Here is a 20,213-nt window from a genome sequence, read left to right on the forward strand (position 1 = left end):
GCTGGACAATAGTCTCAGGAAGGAACTTGTTTTAGTGGAACATGTCACGTTCAAAAGTTGTTTTAGTCATGCAACAGAAAACTCAGATTCAACATATATATAATAATAGTCTAGCTAGCTGTCTGGTTCCAATACAAAAGAAGTGTTAGGTAACGGAAATCCGGTCGAAAAAACGGTAATACTGCAGAATTTCCGGAGGCAACGGGGCAATCCCGGAACCGAAAGGTCGTGGATATAGACTAGATTAGACACGCCCGCTTCATTAGTTGATGGATTTAAAAGCCGCCAAAAGACTTGTCTCGCCCACCTCGCAGCAGACCTCTGTATGAGATTAGCACAAACATCAACGTGTGATTAGAAGTGACATTGAATCCGAGGAGCTGAAAACCTGCTCCTCGGAGTGGAACATTCCTGGGCCCACCAGAGAGCGTTGGAGCGAGACCAGCAGGGTGCAGATTACCCAGGTCTGCCTCTGATGAAAGATTCTGCTCCTTGGCGTCTGACAAACGGCATGAGAGCAGCACAGTGAGCGGAAAAAACTGGAGATAGATATGAGCAGGTGTGCCAAATGTGCAAATCAGTTCAGCGAGGAAACAACGCTAAGCTGCAGAAATCACAGATCTCTGGCTCAGGGCCTCAATTACAGACGCAGTGCTGCTCCTTAATGGTGACTAGAGCTTTCATCAACATTTTGACATAATCTTGGTAGCTCCGTCAAATTGGATTTTGCCTTCACATAAACTGGCCGTGGCACTACCAAGTCTGGATTACAGACGTTCCATGTTTCGTGTGTGTGTGTGTGTGTGTGTGTGTGTGTGTGTGTGTGTGTGTGTGTGTGTGTGTGTGTGTGTGTGTGTGTGTGTGAGTAGCTGCATGTGTCTGAGAGAAAAAGAAGCAGGAGGGAGACAGAGTAAAGTAAAAAAAACTAAAAGAAAGCAGCTATAATGAGCCTGAAAGCAGCTGTCCTACAGCTGTAATCTAACAAGCTGGCTTGTTCTTGCAGTGAAAAGCAAATTAACTCTGTTTAACATTATGTTGTAAAGCTTACCACTGTCTCAAAACAGCATCAATTCAAGTTAAAACAAGGATTTTACTGATTGATATCAATGGTTGTTTGCTTGATGTCTATCTGTCACACTGATCTTACACATTTCTTTGGACAATCTACTTTATTCTAGCACACCTTAAAACTTTTTGCAGCATATCTGATCTCTGGCTTAACCTAAACACTCGGCTGCAAAAAGCTAGAGTGAGCTTGACCTAGATTTCATCTTCATATCTAATAAGCAAGGGCTTACGGTAAGCCCCAGGTTTAGGAGTCACAACTGGAAATGTGAACACGAGGTTAACATCTTCGGAATTCTCACAGCACTAGCGGTATGAATGGTTTTGTGCAAACTTCAACTAATTCTAGTGATTGTTAACGTGCATATTTTGGTGCAAATTCCCAAAAGTCTAGGATCTCTCTGCTCCAAAGTGGGTGTTAATGAGCCTTGGGCCATCCCACATTCAAAGCTGCAAGTAAAACAGCTAATGGGGCTGTAAGCACTGGTCTTAGTTGCAATTAGTAATCCTCAAATGCTTACTAAAAGTGTGGTTCAGTTAAGACACTGCCTGTCCATAAGAAACAAAACGGTCATTTGCTTTAAGGGACCCAGAACAACAAAGTGAAACAAAAATGAATGATTTATAGCAGGCAATTGCTCCAAAATACTCAAAAAATAACCATTTACCCTCAGTTCCAGTGCCCAGTTCTTTTTTTATTTAAAAACAATAGCTTTCATGCTTGTAGTCTTGAAACAAAAGCAGCTCTTACCCATCATGTTGTAGAGGCTCTGTGGTGCAAATTGTCTTGGCATTTTCTGTATTGCTTCTTTAAACACTGTGAGGGCCTCCTGTGAATGAAACAAAAAAAAATAAGGTGGGGGATGTTTGCAGAGAGAGAAGAGACCCCGCCAGAGGAACCGGTGCTGTGGTAACTAGTCATTCCTCCCCTGCAGCCGGGGGCCCTGACACTGTGAATACACAGCGTGGAATTAGGGGTCGCTGGGAGGCAGGTTCATACAGAGTCGAGCAGAAAGGGTCTATCCTCAGTGTCACGGCTGTTAAGACGACCAGAGCGGTGTCACATATTGACTCTGGTATGTATAGAGTGTAGGTCCAGCGATTCACCTCAGAGTCCCTCAGAATTTCAATGGAAGAAGGAGCTGGAACTATTTTACTGCTGACGCAAATGTTGCGGTTAGAGGTCGGAGGAAGTGGGACTGCTCTCTTTCTCCAGCACGCCAACAATTTATAAAAGCCCTTATTGAATCTGCAGTACCACTGCTTCAATCCTGATTGAATCAGCAGCATCAGTGCTTATGTACAATATAAATGTGCAGCATTGGAAAAACCAGTTACTTGTACTGTAGGTCTTTAGGGGCGTGAAAAAAGAGCGAATTTGTTAGATACAGCCTGAGGATTATCTGCACAAAACACTGTGTCCCCTCTGACACAAGCAATTCTGGACATCAAACTGAGCATTTTCTCAGTGTTCCAGAAGCTCCTTGGGCAACTGCTTGCATCTTATCTTTATTCACTATGGTTTAACTTTTTCCAGCATAAACTGCACGTAAAGGAACACTCTTTGAACTCTTATGGGAAATGTGGGGGAGTTTGTTAGACACAATGTGTTTGGAGATACTGTATGTTTCAAAATACATACATGTGAGGCAAAATAGGTTTGTGCATGTAAACTAAACTGTACCTTTGTTTTATATTGTTGGTGAGCTATGGGTCATTCACTGACAAATAACATAATGACTCAATTATCTCAACTTGCTAAATATTAAAATGTACCTAACCTTTACATTTCTCCATTGTAAAGTTAAAGTTATCATAGTCCCGTCAACAGTACTATGCCTGCCAATAAAGCAATATAAATAAAGCGTAAAATATTTTTGAAATATACATGTATCTCTAAGGATTTTCAGAGCAAAATGTGAAATATATTTTTTTGCAGTTTGGGTCGCTACCTCCTGGTGTCCCTGTTCATGGAGCAGCTTGCCCAGGTTGTACAAGCAGCTGGTGACGGAGCTCTTATGGGCGTGGGGGTCCTTCAGGTTCTCATCTGGGATGTCAGCGCAGGTCAGAAAGGTGCGCTTGGACTCATCTAGGCGACCCTGATTCATCAGGATGATGCCCGTATTCAAGTAGGCCGCTGTTGGGAAAACAAATCATGGAGAATAGTGTTAGATCTGGCTGAGCGCTTACTGAAGGTTCGGATTGCATCAGCTGATTGGATCATCTGTTTCCTTCCTGCTTAAGAATCCGCTAACTGGAAATGTCCAAACAGCTTCATGCAGATGTACAGTGAAGCCACTATAACCTGACTTGCGTTACTCTGCTGATACATTTATGCTTACAATGTTTACTACTGCAGCTTCCTCCACCACCCCAACCTCCTTTATATGTGGTAGATTCATAGAATGTAAAAATAATGGACAAAGCTTCTGGGCCTGAAAAATGAAGCCAATGCCGAAGTGCCTTAAACCTGTATTCTACAGTATCTAATTTCCAGAAGAGGGGCGACTCCACTGGTTGCAAAAAGAAGTCTATTTCTATCCATGGCATCCGTATCCATGGCACTTTGCACATTAACATAGCCGTAAACTTGTTTTTGGGCGTTGTCCGTGTTTTAAACTTGAACTGTGACCCTCTCACTGTCTGTTTTCACTTCGTCAAAGTTAACTGGGACATTTTGGTTGCCTAAAAATGCCTTATTCAGTGTCCTGCTAACCAAGCTAGCTACAGCTAGTCGGTAACTTAAGGGAACGTTTGCAGATTTTCTGTACTGCTGTACATGCAGGTGAATGGCGGCAGTACCCGGTCTGTGTTTACCCGTCGGTAAATCTCCACTGCATGACTCACGACGGCAACTTTCCCTCTTCAGCATTTAGCATAGCGCAGCGCCATTGCAACCATAAACAACACTGGCTTGGCAGCGCCATCCTCCCCAGCTCCACCCGCTCGTCAAAAATCATCACATCTGGTTGCAAAAAACCAAGAGGCCTCGCCCGTATTGCCAAACTCGAGGCTTCAAAACAGAAGTCCACAAACCAATTGGTGGCGTAACGGATGCTATGAGTCAATGCGTACATTTTTGTATTGCCAATTTAAATAAGATTTAATATGTATGTATGTGTTTATTTAAGGCGGATTATTTCATTAAGCAGAAACCTAAAATGCTGCTTGGATTAATCAAAAACTCCCTCAAAGAAAAGAGCCTTTGCTGCCAAATCTAACTATAGTTATATATATATATATATATATAATATATAACTATTTTCTCACTGACCTTTAGCCTAAGAGATCAATGGTTCTGAAAAGATGAGTAATACCATTTTTTTTTTAGTATTACAGCTTTGAGGTGGAACAATAAGCCACTGTTGCTCTTAATGCTTTACTGTAAGTTTGACCTTTGCGTGCATGCTGTGGGATACTTTGGATGCTTGTTAAACATTTTCTTGAGCGGTCAAAGGCAACATCTAATAGTCAATACGCTGCTGGAGAGTAATTAGTCTCTGTGGACCTGACTCTCTAAACAACTCCCTATCAAGTCTGGCTGTTGGAATAAATTAACTTGATACAGCAGATCAATCTAGAAGGCTCTTCTACAGGGTGTTGACGTGTCTTTTTTTCACCACCATCAAACAAGTTCTCTTCTTCCTCTTGTGTTCTTGGAACTTGTTATCTTAAAAGCTCACATTATTTCATTCCACATCCTTACACCTCGCAGTCTTATCTGTGCTACATTGTGTTGCATTAGATGTTTAAAATATAGGCTTTCATTCCTATTGCATGGAAGGACAGATAAGAAAATGCACAGAGAGACAAAAGAAAGATAGTTCCAATGTCATCAGCCTTCTAAACTGATTTTCTGTGTGCGAAAAATGGGACAGAATTAATAGCACTTTATCACAAAACAGAATAGCTCTCCATATTTAATACATGCTACAGTTCGCACTAGATCACTCCCAATTAGGCAGTGAGTAATGGCTCAACCTTGAAAAACACTTTTAACTGTCACATTCTAATTCTGCCTTCAACATGTCTGCTGCTTGGAGTAATTAATTAACCTCGTTATCGGCTACAACAGATTGGATAATTGCATGCTGAATGGAAATTTTCTAGTCGAACCGTGATCTTGATTAGTTCGATAATTAATCCGGGGGGACGAAAGGAAGAGACGTTTAAGAATCTCTGTTTATCTGTCATTGACTGAAGCCTAGAACAATGGGGAGCTAATTTGTTGCGCAGTGAGGTAAGATTGTGCGCGATTTGTTCTCATCAACCTGCTGAAGATGACAGTTTACGGGAAATTTAATTCCAGCAAGAGCCGGAAAAATTGGGATGAATTCTCATGGGAAGGAAGAGTGATGAGCAAAAAAGAAGAGGGAAAGATATGCTGAAAACGGAGAAAGAAGTAGATGTAGCGAACGTAGGAGGGCTAAAATGAAATGAGAGTGTCATGGCCTGAATGCATAGTAAATGACATCATGCAGTCACTTGATCTGTTGACATGACTTGGCTTTGAAAGCCCATCAGACAGCTGAGTTGCTTGTTGAATTCAGTCGTATACCCACTGCCCTTTGCCACCTATCCCTCTTCATTCACATAACCACAGCCTGTGTTCACTGTTGCCTGGACACAGCGCGGCCACAGCTACAAGAGCTGGAGACTGTCAATAAAAAAGAGAAGCTGTACTTACAAGCCAGAGTTGGCCGACTCCCAATGGCCAGCTTATAGTAGTGGAGTGCCTCGGAGAACTTGTTGCTCTCCTGTAGCAGCAAACCGCTGGAACAGACAAAAGGAAAGACAGTACAGGCAGTTTAGAGTTGTCGAGAACTCAAAGGAGGAGATGCTTGAAAAGTTAAAAAGCTTGTTAGGATTAGAACACAAGCAGCTGATAAAAATGAGGAGGAAGATTTAGATCGTAGCAAACCACAGACATTTGAGCACGCATTGAGTTTTGGCTGTGGATGGTTTGTGTTCCCCCCCTCAGGCTAAAACAGCAGCATTAATAACTCAGACAGACAGCCCTCTGGGGAAAACAAGACAGGACGGCACTTCCTCTGAGAGAACAGCTCTAATCAATGGACACACGCATGTACTGTAAGAGGAGAACTCATCCATTTTGCTGCACACACTCCTAAGTCATTGAAGCAGCTGTGAGCGGAGACACACTGAAAAGAAAATCAAGTAGGAAAGCCTTAGAGGCATACTATAGGATCAACGGTAACACTTCCGTCATAACAACCGTCACTAATAAAAAGTAAATTGATAGTAGATTAAACTTAAGTAAATTGTTATTTTACTGTTAACAAACAATGAAATGATTTATAATGACTTATAATGATTTATTTTTTATGATTTATAATGACTATTATTGCCACCATTGACTATTATTGCCACCATTCACCACTTCCCCAACTGGTGCCGTCAGACACCGCCTACCAAGAGTCTGGGTCTGTCCGAGGTTTCTTCCTAACAAAAAAGGGAGTTTTTCCTTGCCACTGTCGCAATAGCTACTGCTAATGCTTGCTCTTGAGGCAACCACTGTAATAGTTGGGGCTTCGTAAAGTACAGAGTTTGGTCTAGACCTACTCTATCTGTAAAGTGTCTCGAGATAACTCTTGTTATGATTTGATACTATAAATAAAATTGAATTGAATTGAATTGAATGTTTAGTAAATGATTAGTAATGCTATAATTTATGTTATTTTAACAGTTTATTGTTGCAAACATAATTTTTTTTTATATATGTTATATTAAAGTGCTTTGGTGGTTTTTGGCTTTCCCCCTTTCCTTTATTGTGTTATATATCTTGTTGTGCACGTTATAGGTTTACAAAGTGAAAAAGCCCAAAGTCCACCCCAAAGGGAGTAACACACGTTATAATGCTCGCCTAGCTGCTAGCATGGCACCCTCTCATACTCATAGACAGTTAAAGAAATGGACAATGTGACGCCGTAGATTTCCATGGAGACCAGTGAAGTCTATTAGAAGCACTTTTCCGGTGATGGCTGAACGTTACTGCGCAGCCTCCAACTGAGCTTGACGATGTAGATGTGATGTGAGTAACCTGTCTGAAAGTTGTAAGTCTTCTGGTAGCTGTGCCAAGAGAAATCTCAATCATTCCCAATCTTGCAGAGATGGAGAGCGTAGGTATATGTTAGGAGATAACATAGGCACAGGCTAATTATTGCTAACTAAAATGCTAGTTAACATTAGTAATTAAACTTAAACAGCTAATGTAAGTTGAAACTGCCTGCGAGCTTCTGTACTGTACTGTCCTGTACTGTACGGTAATTCCTCTACTATGCGACAGAAAGTGATGTGATGACACAATCGTTAGCCTATTTTTACAAAAACGCCTGCTACGGAGCCATAACGTGAGATACAAGGTAATGGAGCCTTTTATACATTGTTGTGTTTCTTTAGAAATAAACAATGGACAAATAGAGTCTTTAAACGCTTCTTAGTTAGTTATTCGCTGTCCAAGTGGCGCCAAAATGCATGGCAGTCAATGGGATGCTAACGGCGGGTGATGGCTTGGTAGCAACAAAATGGCTCCATAGGAGGTACGCTTTGTGGAGGCTGGTTTACCCCCTTGCTCATACTCTGCAACTGACAAACTAGCAGTACTTACTGCGCATGTGCGCCTCCCAACAAAGATGGTACAGAAGTGAGATGCCTCACTCTGTAGCTAAAACAGAGAGCTCAACACACAGGGTGAAAAGAGGAGCTGCAGCAATGTGCAGTACAACAAATATATGGTGTTTTCTGAAAATTAAATCACATAAACCTATTCTGGTACAACCTCTAAATATAATTATGAACCTGAAAATTAGCATAATATGAGCACTTTAAGTATTTGTTAATGATGACCAAATGATTTGTAAGCCTTTAAGAAACCGTTTATAAACTGTCAATAAAAATGATTTGGATGGCTATTAAAAAGTTGCAACTGATGATTATAATAATATAATACTCTGTAAAGCATCTATAAGCATTATTTAAATAGCTATTATCAGTGCACAAATAATCAATAATCATCTCTTTTATTGATCACTACAAAAATATTTAATAGGGCCAAATTAATGTTACTTGATGCTTTATAAACCAATTATTATTGATTTACTAAATATTGTAAGCATTTGTTGCAGCTTTATAATAGCTATGCAAATCATGTTTATAGATGTTTATTAACCAGGGGGAAAGTATATTTTATAAACTTATTATTATAAAGTAATTTTTTTATACTACGCTAAACTAATGATAAAATAATGTAAATTATAACATTATTAATAATTAGTAAACATGATAAATCATCAGCATTGTAATTTAACAGTAAAATAACTATTAACTAAAGTTTAATTAAAGTGCCCATATTATGAAAAAATCACTTTTTCTGGGATTTGGGGTGTTATTTTGTGTCTCTGGTGCTTCCACACACATACAAACTTTGAAAAAAATCCATCCATGCTGTTTAGAGTGAGATACAGTTTCTGAATGTGTCCTGCCTTCAGTCTCTGGGTGAGCTGTTCAAAATCGGCACGGCTTGTGACGTCACAAGCCGAAACGAGCAGGCTAACCGCAACCATTAGCTCGTAGTGTTAGCATGCTAACGCTAATGCTAACGCTAGCATGCTACCTCGTTCTCAGTAGCAAAGCACTGCTACAACACACACAAGTTCACCATAATCTACAAAAGAACTACTTACATGCGCACCCTCATTTAGAAGTCTCCCAGCTAATCCTGCCTTGTAACTGACCGAAGTCAGCCTTTCTTTTACTGTCTATGGAGCTAGCTAGCTGACATGATTACATCTGAGCTACTGGGCATGTGCAGTGCAATCAAAGATAGTACAGAAGAAGAAGAAGAAAAGAGGCTCCATAGACAGTAAAAGAAAGGCTGTTTCTACAACTTCGGTCAGTTACAAGGCAGGATTAGCTGGGAGACTTCTAAATGAGGGCGCACATGTAAGTAGTTCTTTTGTAGATTATGGTGAACTTGTGTGTGTTGTAGCAGTGCTTTGCTATTGAGAACGAGGTAGCATGCTAGCGTTAGCATGCTAGCGTTAGCATGCTAGCGTTAGCATTAGCGTTAGCATGCTAACGCTACGAGCTAATGGTTGCGGTTAGCCTGCTCGTTTCGGCTTGTGACGTCACAAGCCGTGCCGATTTGTAACAGCTCACCCAGAGACTGAAGGTAGGACACATTCAGAAACTGTATCTCACTCTAAACAGAATGGATGGATTTTTTTCAAAGTTTGTATGTGTGTGGAAGCACCAGAGACACAAAAGAACACCCCAAATCCCAGAAAAAGTGATTTTTTCATAATATGGGCACTTTAAGTATGAATTTACCCCTTATTAATGATGGTTATTATAAAGTGTTACTAGATCAACAGATTCCTCAAAAGCAAATGAACTTGAGCATTAGGAATAAGAAAATATAAATAACACAAAAATATGATAAAACAAACTCACAGGTTATACAGCATGTCAGCCATGTTGCTGCGGTAATACAGGGCATTTCTATACGCCTGTTCAGCTTCCTCCATCTCGCCCTGGCTCTTCAGGACATTTCCAAGGTTGCCCCATGCTGACAGGTCACAAAAGAAAAGGTTAATCAAACAGAATAAAATTAAAATAAAAAACTCCTAGATTACAGCATTAGGAGAGGACATTTCTGTGGGAAGTAATTATTTTCTTTTGTTATTGTCAGAACCCTTACTGACACGGGTTCATTTTTTTTTTTTTAACCTCTAAAGAGAAAGACATTATGGGTAAAGAGAGATGACACAGCGGGGGAGGTTTGTGCCAAAAGCACCACTTATTTCTATGACAGAGTGAAAAGAAGACCACCACAGTGCTATTGCACAGCTAATGGCATTAGTGTTGAAAGGCAGAGTGCAGCAACTGAGAGGTGAAATAAGGTTGCTGAGGGGTTCGCTAGATTTTGTGCAAAGACTGTGGAGAGTGAAAATGAATGTAGAAGGGGGGCGATGGAGCAAAAAGATATTATGCCGATGCCAATGCCAATAGATCTGTTTTTAAGTTTCTTTTATAGTCTGATTGATTGAAATGTATTTCAAACATGTAAAAGAAAACAGAAAAGGTCATACAGAAAAGTATGTTACAAAAAATAGAAAGCATAGAGATACATGAATAACAAACACTTGGTCTTTTTTTTTCTTCTTTTTTTTTTTTAGATTTGTCCGAAAAGGAGTGGGAAGAAGTACTACTCCATAAATCATTGTTAGTTAGTTAACAAGCATCCTCTGTGAAAATTTTCTTTTCTTTTTATGTCTACACAAACGTCACAATAATTATGATTCAACAGAATGAATGTCTCAAACAAAACTGCCATACAGTAAAAATACACAGACAGGCCTAATATAGTCATTGTGAAGCTATGATGTTGTATTATATTGTTTCTTCTTGCATCTGCAAGTCCTATTGAAAAGGAAGATCAAATCCTGGCTCATGCTGCTTTTGTTACATGTGTAAAGTGCTAAAATATGCAGCATGCCATTAGGCAATGTATTTACAGTATTTAGTTGTTGAAAATCATAACATCTATGGAATCCCAAAAGAATATTCAGTATAAACAGAGGCAAGCAGAAAAACAACCCCAGCATCCTTCATTCAACTGTGCTTCCAGTTATGATCAGATGAATTCATGAAGTACCTTTTGCAGAAAACTTGCGTTGTGCGACCTAAAATTTCATAGTTCAAACAGTGAGTGCGTCTGTGTTTGACATTGGGTTCTGTTCAAATCTCATATTAGCTATAATGAATGTGAGTCGGGGACATTGCTGCTGCTCTGTTCGGCCTGATGGCCTGCCAAAACAAACAGCTGTCACGCCTCAGATCCGCTCAGAATCTGAAAGGGAAATTAGCTAACACAACGTGTCCCGCTGTTGCCTTGCGAGTACACTGCCTGCTACCCTCCTCAGCAGCTCCCAGAACTTTGCCTTGGATAGGAATCTGTGTCTGATGACCTTGAATGTGAAGGCTTTTGAATATTTTATCTGCTAATACAGGTGCCAATCAGAGACGGGTGATGCTGCCCTTCCAAGTGAGACAGGACATCTGGTGCCATTAAACAGTACAGAACAACAGTAAAATCAAGTTGTTTTTTTAAGAATACTTAAGTATTACACTAGTCTCATTTTGCATTTGGGGCACTGACTTGAACTCGTGAGCACTTTTATATTCTGTGGTAAGGCTGAGTGACGAAGAGAAGACATTTTGAAGCAGCTTCACTTTGAATGATTCAGGGCGGCAGTCGAGAGACAGCACACATCAAATCCAAAACTGGGTCTAACTCACTCACTTTTCAACAACAAACCATGATGGGCGAAAGAGGTTTTTGGTGTGGGATAAAAGTGTGTATGTGCACATGTTAGAGCAGTCGCATGATGATTTGAATGAAAGGGCCTTACCTTTAGCAGGATTGACATAAATCCCTGACTTGTAGAGCATCTCCTCATTCTGCCAGTCCTGGTTCCTTAAAACAGTTTTGACACTGAAAAGAAGAACTACGGCAGCGCTGCAGTACACCAACATCGCCCTGGAGGACCTGCGTCGCAGACGGACGTACAGAGACCTCATCCCCACTGCCACCAGTAGGCAAAAGCCCATGCTGGGAATGTACAATACTCTCTCTGCTATCACAAAACCCACATAGAAAAACAAGTTTGTGGCAGGGAGAAAAGGGATAGCCAACAGGCCTAGAGAGAACACCACGATATTTTCAGTGGTGGGCAGTGGAGTCCTGCTCTCATAGTGCTTATTGGTACCATTCTGTGCATTATTAATGTGAGTGTCTGTGTGGGAATTGTTCTTATGTTCATGATTGTTATACTGGTAACTGTGTCCATTACTGTTCCCGTTTCTGCCATTGGTGTAATGATGCACTTTGCCATTGGTCTCCTTGCCCTTAGCCGTCTGGTGCGTCCACAGGCTGAACCAAGCCAGCAAGAGCAATCCAAGGTAGAAGACTACTGTGTGAAAGTTCCTCCAATCCGCAAGGCTCCTGATCAAAGGCAGGGCGTCCATTGACCAATCAAAGCTGAGCGTGTCTGGGCAAAGGAGAAGCCAAAAGTTGACCGCAGGCAGATAGGAAAAGGTTAGCATCCGTGTGAGGAGCGAGGGTGAGTCGGCTGCCGGGTTGTCGGAGTTGGAGAAGTTGGGGGGTTTGTTACCCATCCAGTAGAAGCGGCAGGCCAACAGGACGGCTCCCCAGGCTGCCAGCAAAAACACATTCAGCAGCAGGTGGACGTTCTTTCTCTGAAGGACAAAGAAAACACAAAAACAGTGATCAAACCCTCAGTCCACTGGAAAGGAAAGGAACGACTGTTGGAGAAAAGATTTTTGCACATATGAGAGCATCAAGCCAAACCTAGTTTTCTGGGTGGTTGTAATATTTATGACTCTTGTACCTTTACTTTTACTCTGCCCTGGGCTATGGATTGAAAATTGATCAAAGGAGCGCCCGATCTTAGATGACTTCAACTCTCAAGAATAAAATGGTTACTACGTAGTCACGACAGCACAGCTGGATAATGCCATCTTTAACAAAACAAGTGTTCAAAGGAAAATTAGAAAGTGTCGATTAAGTAGAGTGACTTTGATATTTTTCTTATTTTTAAGTTTTGTTTTGGCTGCTGTGAGCTTTTAGGAAACGTGTGAAGCAAACAAATCAGTTCATTGTCATCTTTTTCTTTATTGTTATTGACTCTTTGAACCAATTTTTAAGCTAACCAAGAAGAAAAAACATGGCACGCTAACTTTTATTAAAACCAGAACATTCACACTGAGTCAATTCATTGATTGTTTATAAATGAAGGGGACCTTACATTAGAACTTTCCATTCATGCACAAAGTTTTTTCTCCATGGCCTCCATGGACATATCAAAACAAACACAACTATTTGAACTCCATTCATCATATTACTGACTTGATATTAAACACTCTCCAGAATGCTGTGTGGGAAAACTTATGAAATATTTATAGTGTGTTTGGTTGTTTAATACTTTTGCTGGCAGAGCATTGAAAAATGACTGGACATATTTCCCCGCAAGCATATTCCAATGTTCGGACCAACTGACCTTTCTTATTGTGCTCATGTTGGAAATCAACTTAGAAAAATGTAGAGCTTTTTCTCAAAGCAGCAGCTGGAGCATGCACAGCAATGTCCCCTCATGTCCTGCAGTATTAACATGTAATGTGCCTCAAAAACCCATCAAAAATAGGAAATAATTCAGTGGCACAGAACGCAAAAAAAATCATAGATTATCAGTACATGAACTCTGCAGCAACGGATTGTTCCATCAGCCTGAGCAGTCTGAATCTAAATCTCCAGGGCATCACAGTCCGAGATGTTTTCTCAGATTAATTCCTCTTCATTATTTAAATCTAAACCCAAAGTAGCATAGGCTAACCTCACATTACTTTTATTCCAGTGGATGTGATATTTCTTCATCTTTACATACTGTACCAAAGGGCACAAACATGTCTCATCTGTGATCATAAACGTCATACCACCACTACTTTGGGGGTGTACTATTGATTTCCTCGCCGGTCCATTGTTATTCACAGACTGTATCTGTGAAGAGAGGCTTCAGTAATCTCATCTGACTGCAGGGGGAAAGCTTTGTTGTTTGCTAATGATCACTGCTAATGCAACGAGCTGCAGCCCAACAGGAAATGAGACTGGAAACACAGGAGACAACACTATGACAACACCATGACAGCCTGAAAATACAATGCAATCAAACACAACACGTTTATATGTTTAGTGTGTATGCTGAAGACTGAGAAAAGAACACTTCTTAATAGTTCTTTGTTTTTGCAGCCAAAGAAATTCAATCCAACCACACTCAAGAAATCAGTGTAGCACCAAGTGCACTTGTGTAGCTAAAGTGCAACACGGTGGAGCTGAATATTGGCATACAATTTTCATAGTAGTTTTTGAAAATATCACAAACACGAAAGAAGAAAAAAACCTTGTTACTTGTATAAGGTCAACTCTGTCAAAACCTTTGGCGCAGACCTGACAACAACCTGTGGTGCAGGGTTTTATGATGATAAGCCACTGCTGAAGAAGTTATTCAGTTGCCTGGCAACAAAAGGTCATCATTTCAATCCACATCACCATTTCTCATTAACTTGAGCCACTGTCAAAGGTGTTACAGTCAGCTCCCCATAACGTCCAATGGAAGAAAGGCAATATATTTTATATAGTATATAGAAGGCTATTATCAGATGGTGTTTAATACAGTAACACTAAATTAAGAGTTAAATCGAGGCTCAGTACAGGGACCTGATGGGTGAACCATTTCAATCAGTCAGCCATAATTAATCTACTTTAGCTGGAAACCCACTGTGATAACAGATGCTAGAACATAAAAACAAAAGACCACAGCTAGGCGACTGAACACAAAACAATGGAGGCTATGCCAAACAATCACAATGATCTCAATGCCATTACAAATAAAAACAGGAAAAGTACTAACATCCGTCGGTATATACAGATACAACTGATAACATAGTGGAACAGAAAGCACATGGGTCATGAAGCAAAACACTGCTTTAGTAAAGCATGTTAATATATAAAAATAAATAAGCCCCACTTCCTGTCGAATAAAGAATAATACCATGCCTATGTATTATGATAATTAGCCCTCAGTGACACAAAAGGAATGCATCATCTGTTTTCCTGCTGATTGTGGGACTAACCACTGAGGCATGCTTAAAACAAACATAAACACATCCATAAAGACTAGATGACATAGATCCTTTCATACAACTCAAAAGAATAGTTCAACACAACCCATTCTTGCCGAGAGTTATATAAGATGTCTGTACGACAAATAAGGCTACAACTAGCAGCTGGTTAGCTTACTTTAGTATAAAGAATTAGCATAAAGTCTGGCATTGAACCCCCTGTAAAACCACAACATGACATTTGTATACATTGGGTTTTGTACGGAGTAAACAAACAATATATAATGTGTTCATTTGTGAGCTTTAGAGATGTTGGTACGTGAATTTAGTTACCTTAATACAGAGCCAAGCTAGCTGTTTTCACTCTCTGTGCTAATCTAAGCTACCGGCTGCTAGCTGTAGCTTCATATTTATCGTACAGACTTGAGAGTGTCAATATTCTCATCTAACTCTGCAAGAAGCGTATTTACCAAAATGTCAAACTCCTTAAATACTTTACAAGATGCGGTCATCTTGATTTTATACCTTTCATATATGAGTTCTAAATTAACATATTGACAAAACAATAAAAAGTTCCAAACTGCTACAATTGTTTGGTGATGGATGAAAAAATCAAACAAAAATATGCTCATCAAATATATATTGTAACAACTCTACAAGAATATCAGTGGCATTCAAAAATACAAGTCCTTCATACAGTAGTACCACTCCCTCGTACAGCCCACACTAAACATCTTTAATTTGAACTTCATATGAACTCGTGGGATGGATGGATGGATGGATGGATGGATGGATGGATGGATGGATGGAGATCATCCTCTGTAAATCTCACACACGCAGGATTTAATGTGCACTTTGAGTCAATCCCTAAGACCACTGGAGCAGAGAAACAGAGGTCCTGTGACCGCTTCTCAATCTAAGCAGGTGAGCAGAAACTCTACAAAGAGATGAAGTAGGATGAAGTGGTCTGTGAGGCCCAGGGGCTGTATTTTGTGCAGACTTTGCCAGAGAGGCTTGCTGAGCAGTGTTAATACATCTCAATCACTGCTTCAGGGAGATCCAGCTTGGATTTACGAGGCTCTTCTACAAGCTCTCAAGTCGCCTCTGTGGCCCTAGCGCGGGCTTACGAGACGAGACACCACCTCAAAGTTAATTAAGAGAACTGTAAAGGAGAGACTGGAAGAAAAGCTTTCTCTAGTTTTAGAGTGAACAGGTCATTCAAAATTGGGTTGAGATATGCATGGGGCACTAGGCCAACCAGACAACACCCAGATCTTCTCTGAGCTAATTTCGGTTCTGTTTACGGCTGATGTGCAGTACCCTTGATTCCACAAAGCAGCTTTGTTACTGCTGTAGTGAGACCACCGCCCGTAGGTGTGTTTCATGTTTTTGTCTAAACCCCTCTGAAAGTGCTGACAACAACCTGGCATGGCTCCCATACATACTCATACCTGGCCCCCGTGACAAACAGATATGTCATCCTGACTCTTCCCAGACGCAGCACGCGCTCAGACACCAGCACCTTAACCACATCCATATGTCGATGCCGAGGACTGAGGCGGTGTTTCTTTTACATTCTTGTGCTGCACTTGCACATTGAGATTTCCCCTTTTTCTATGCAGAATAGTCTTTGGGCTAGTATTGAGAACATAAAACAATCCTTTGACTGCACCTTTGCACACATTGTAACCCCACTGCTCCTCATCTTGTCCTACTTTTCCAACTGCTCTGACTTTATTAAAGAAAATAAATGTGAAAGCAATAAAGTATAGAGGCAGCAAGCAAACAGGAAGTGCTCTAGGGATGATCTGGAGGACACATTACTGGGAGGACAACATGAACCCCAAGTTTATTATCTCTTGAATAAACAAACATGTGCATCATTCCTAATATGCCTGCGGTTAAACTTTCTACCATTCAAAGGCATAAGTTCAATTACCAGCCGGGCAACGGCTCCCCAAGTGCTATAGCTCTATTATGCAGGAAAACCAAGGCATTCCAGCATTGTGTCTTTTGTCTATAATCCAGTTTAGTTTGAAATAAGTGCTTTAGCACAACCCCGTAGGAGGCATGAGGGCAGTGGGTTTTTTTCTTCTCTTTTGTGTTTCAGGCGCAATCAAGAAGAAGAAAACTCGATCTCAAAAGTTTTTTTTTAACATCCGCTAGGGTGTTGTGAAAGGTTTGTGGCAAACTAAAGCAGAGAGAGCTCAGAGGGAAATGTAATTAATTAGTTTGGAGAAAGTACTCCATTCTCTGGGTACACACTGGCTTTTTTGCATAATTGGCTGATGGACACCGTACCATTTTTCAAGAGCATTTTAAGAACAATCCATCACATGACACATCTAGCCCATCAAACTGCAACGCCGTGTCTGGCTCACACTCCAGCGAGCACCTCAGAGAAAATCCTGTAAAAGAAGAAGTGGCATGTCTGACCTATCCCCTCCTCTTCATTATTACGGAGATCAATTGTCTGTAGAGGGCCTTTCATCATGTTCCTGTCTCACATTGATAGACTTGTAATGGAAGTGAAAATGAGCTCAGGGTACCAATCAGAGAGTATAACCACATTCAAACCCCACACGCACATACAGAAAGCTTAAATTCGGTAAGAGCACCGGATCCCCTTAAAAAGTCTGCAGAAAGCTTTCGAAACGTTTGATGGATAGGTATACACTGTGTTCTTGTTCCGTGACCGCTGGACCAACTAATTGAGCTTGTGGTTGATGAACCACAAATCCCCCACCTATCTTTTCTCCTTCTTATCAGCCGCAGCTGTTGTGATTGCCTTCTCTGAGACAGTAAAGAACCGTTAGTTGTAAAAACCTGATTGTTAACAGGCAAGACAAGATAAGAGCCTGACTATTGCACATCTTTACAACGTGTTATGGATAACCACCAGCTGGCTCATGTTTTCAAAATGTGATTAGGCGGATGCCTGACAATTTTCTCTCATACACAGAATGTGTAAGCTGTTGCATTTTGTTTAGCTCAATTTCATAGCCAGCCATGCTACAATAACAGAAATAAATTGTGTATTTTTTTCTGGCTAAACATCTGGTTAAATTTACAGACTGGAAAATGCGCTTATTTGTTAGCTGAGAGGAGTTAGATAAATATGAAGCTAAAGCCACCAGCCGGTTAGCTTAGCTTAGCACAAAGACTGGGAAGTAACAAAATCCACCTATCAACACCTCTAAAGCACATTATTTCACCTGTAGAAAAACTGAAGAGTAATAACAAGTGGTCCAATGGGGCTATTTTAATGGCTGTATAATAAGAACAGGATACAGCGTTCGAGGCGGAGCCCCGTTCATCCCTATGAGAGTTGCTCAGTGGCCCGGATGATCAGTACTACTTCCGCATTGTGCCCCCCATAGAGAAGGCGCACTAGAGACCTCCGCCGGCCAACCAGCTACTTCCGGTTTAGCGTTCTGCCAACATGAATCGGGATTAAATAATTTAATCGTGCGCTTCTTGTAGACTTTCCAAAGGTTATCAGACCGTATGAATCAAATTCTGATAGTGAAACGAGTCATTTCGCGGTGGTTGTGACGCTCAAAAAATGTATCCACTGATTTACAGACATGTCTTTTGTAATGTAAGTCTGAAGGGGAAAAAAAAATGTTTTGGGCCCGGGAGTTGCAATTCCACCATTTAGCCGTTATCTTCAATTTGCTTCAAAGGCAGGGACACGTCCTGGGGGCCTGGTTATTTCTTGGCTTGGCGAGGTCACTTCCCGGAGTCTCTGCTGGTTGCCTGGCAACCTCACAGTGACAACACACTCCAGCTGTTATCCCTGTTTCCAGTTTTTGTGCTAAGCTAAACTAACCGGCTAGCTTCATATTTTCCATACAGATATGAGAGTAGTATCAATCTAATCATCTAACACTAACACAGAGTACCTATTCATTTAAATAATTTACACTTGAGTTTTGATAAATGTAAAGCTGAAAGGTGACAGGTGCACATTTTGAGTCATCTCAAGGCACATGCAATACAATCACATTCCTCAATTTGTCATGTAGCTAAGATAAGCTGTAACAGTACTGTCATCACTTTAGGATATATAACCTTTTATAAATGACTATGTGTAGGTGCAGTACATACTGTAGTTTGCTTAAAGGCAAGAGGACAACTGCCGGATTGTGAGCAGCATGTCGCGAAAGGTCATGGAGTCAAACCCCACAGCGGACCTGCCTCGCACTGCTCATGATCAAAGCTTTTAACCCGTGTGAACCCACCAGAAAACCCACAGAGTAAGCTGGTCTGGCTGGCGGGGGGTGGGGGGGGGCCGGGCGCAAAGATGGGAGAAGATCTTCCTCAGAAACAGCAAAGCCCTGCAAAAAGGCCAGTGATAAGCAGGAATCTATTGTAGATTTAAAAAAAAAAAAAAAAAAAAAAAAAAACTAGACTAGACTTTTATTGACTGTGAAACATTAAAGATAAGACAATTAAAGACATGCGGTTTCCAGCGGTGAGGGAGTTATGTTCAAGACCACAAAGGAGGTAGGAGAAAGTGTGAATAAAAGACACTGACAGGTTTAGTTTCTGTGCTGAATGTGAAAAAGAGCAACATGTTCTCTTTTTTAAGTACTACTGGTGAGTTCCAAAGGCGTACGGTTAAAAAAATAAATAAATAAAGAGTTGGAATTTAAACACGCGTCGCGAAAGCAAATAAATCAGAGCAAGAAAGTTTCCGACCAAAATGTCATAAAAAACACGCCAGCTCATGCTCTCTTGGTCAGCTTTTATTAACCATAATCATTGAACCAACACGGGATCCGTTTCTTTTGAACACTTTCAACATTCTAGCTCGTCTCACCCCGTCTCACCTTAAACGCGCTTACTTTAGATGTCCCAGTCATGCTACAAAAGGTCTTCTTTTCATAATGAAGCCAGATGATCCTTTTTCAGGGGTCAGAAAGGGTCTACCTCTCCCAGTGCCATAATCAGAGTACATTTATTTTGTCATCAGCAGCAATCAGGCATCTATAGATTCAAAACGGCAAAGGAAAAACAAATCTCATTCAGTCAACCAGAGGGTGTTTCTGCGGGGGGCGGGTGAAATCTGAACTTCTGGTTGAGTTTAAATGGAGAAGTGTGTTATAGGTAGGCAGGAGGAAGATGACGGAGGGCCTGAGGCAAGTAACATAAACAGCTAATCAATGGAAAATCCTCTACTTTGCCAAATTCTCAGCGGTTACTGAAATTCGGGTAGATAAAATGTATAGGAAAGCAACAAAACATCTCACTATATTTTCCAAAAAGTCACGACAGTTTGCCCTCTTGAGGTTCAACTCACCCACCAACTCGACCCGTTGACTCAAAGTGGTAAGGAAAATGCCCATGCCATTTTGTTTTCTGTTATTTTTTAAAGTGCATTTTTATGGGTCACACAGTCACATCAAGGACATGCATCGCGATTC

The 20,213-nt window shown here is 40.8% G+C and overlaps 1 protein-coding gene across 1 annotated transcript in view; it reads right to left on the reverse strand.

Moving 5' to 3' along the window:
* tmtc2b (transmembrane O-mannosyltransferase targeting cadherins 2b) overlaps positions 1-20,213 on the reverse strand; it is a 117,037-nt gene that overhangs the window by 27,798 nt on the left and 69,026 nt on the right. The window contains exons 3-7 of the mRNA XM_031283099.2: positions 11,499-12,345; positions 9,538-9,652; positions 5,753-5,838; positions 3,018-3,202; positions 1,817-1,895 (exon numbers count right to left, since the gene is read on the reverse strand). Coding sequence (XP_031138959.1) covers positions 1,817-1,895; positions 3,018-3,202; positions 5,753-5,838; positions 9,538-9,652; positions 11,499-12,345 — 1,312 coding nt within the window. The remainder of the gene's footprint in view (positions 1-1,816; positions 1,896-3,017; positions 3,203-5,752; positions 5,839-9,537; positions 9,653-11,498; positions 12,346-20,213) is intronic.

This window comes from Sander lucioperca, chromosome 7 (genome assembly GCF_008315115.2).
Source record: "Sander lucioperca isolate FBNREF2018 chromosome 7, SLUC_FBN_1.2, whole genome shotgun sequence".
NCBI classification, from domain to species: domain Eukaryota; kingdom Metazoa; phylum Chordata; class Actinopteri; order Perciformes; family Percidae; genus Sander; species Sander lucioperca.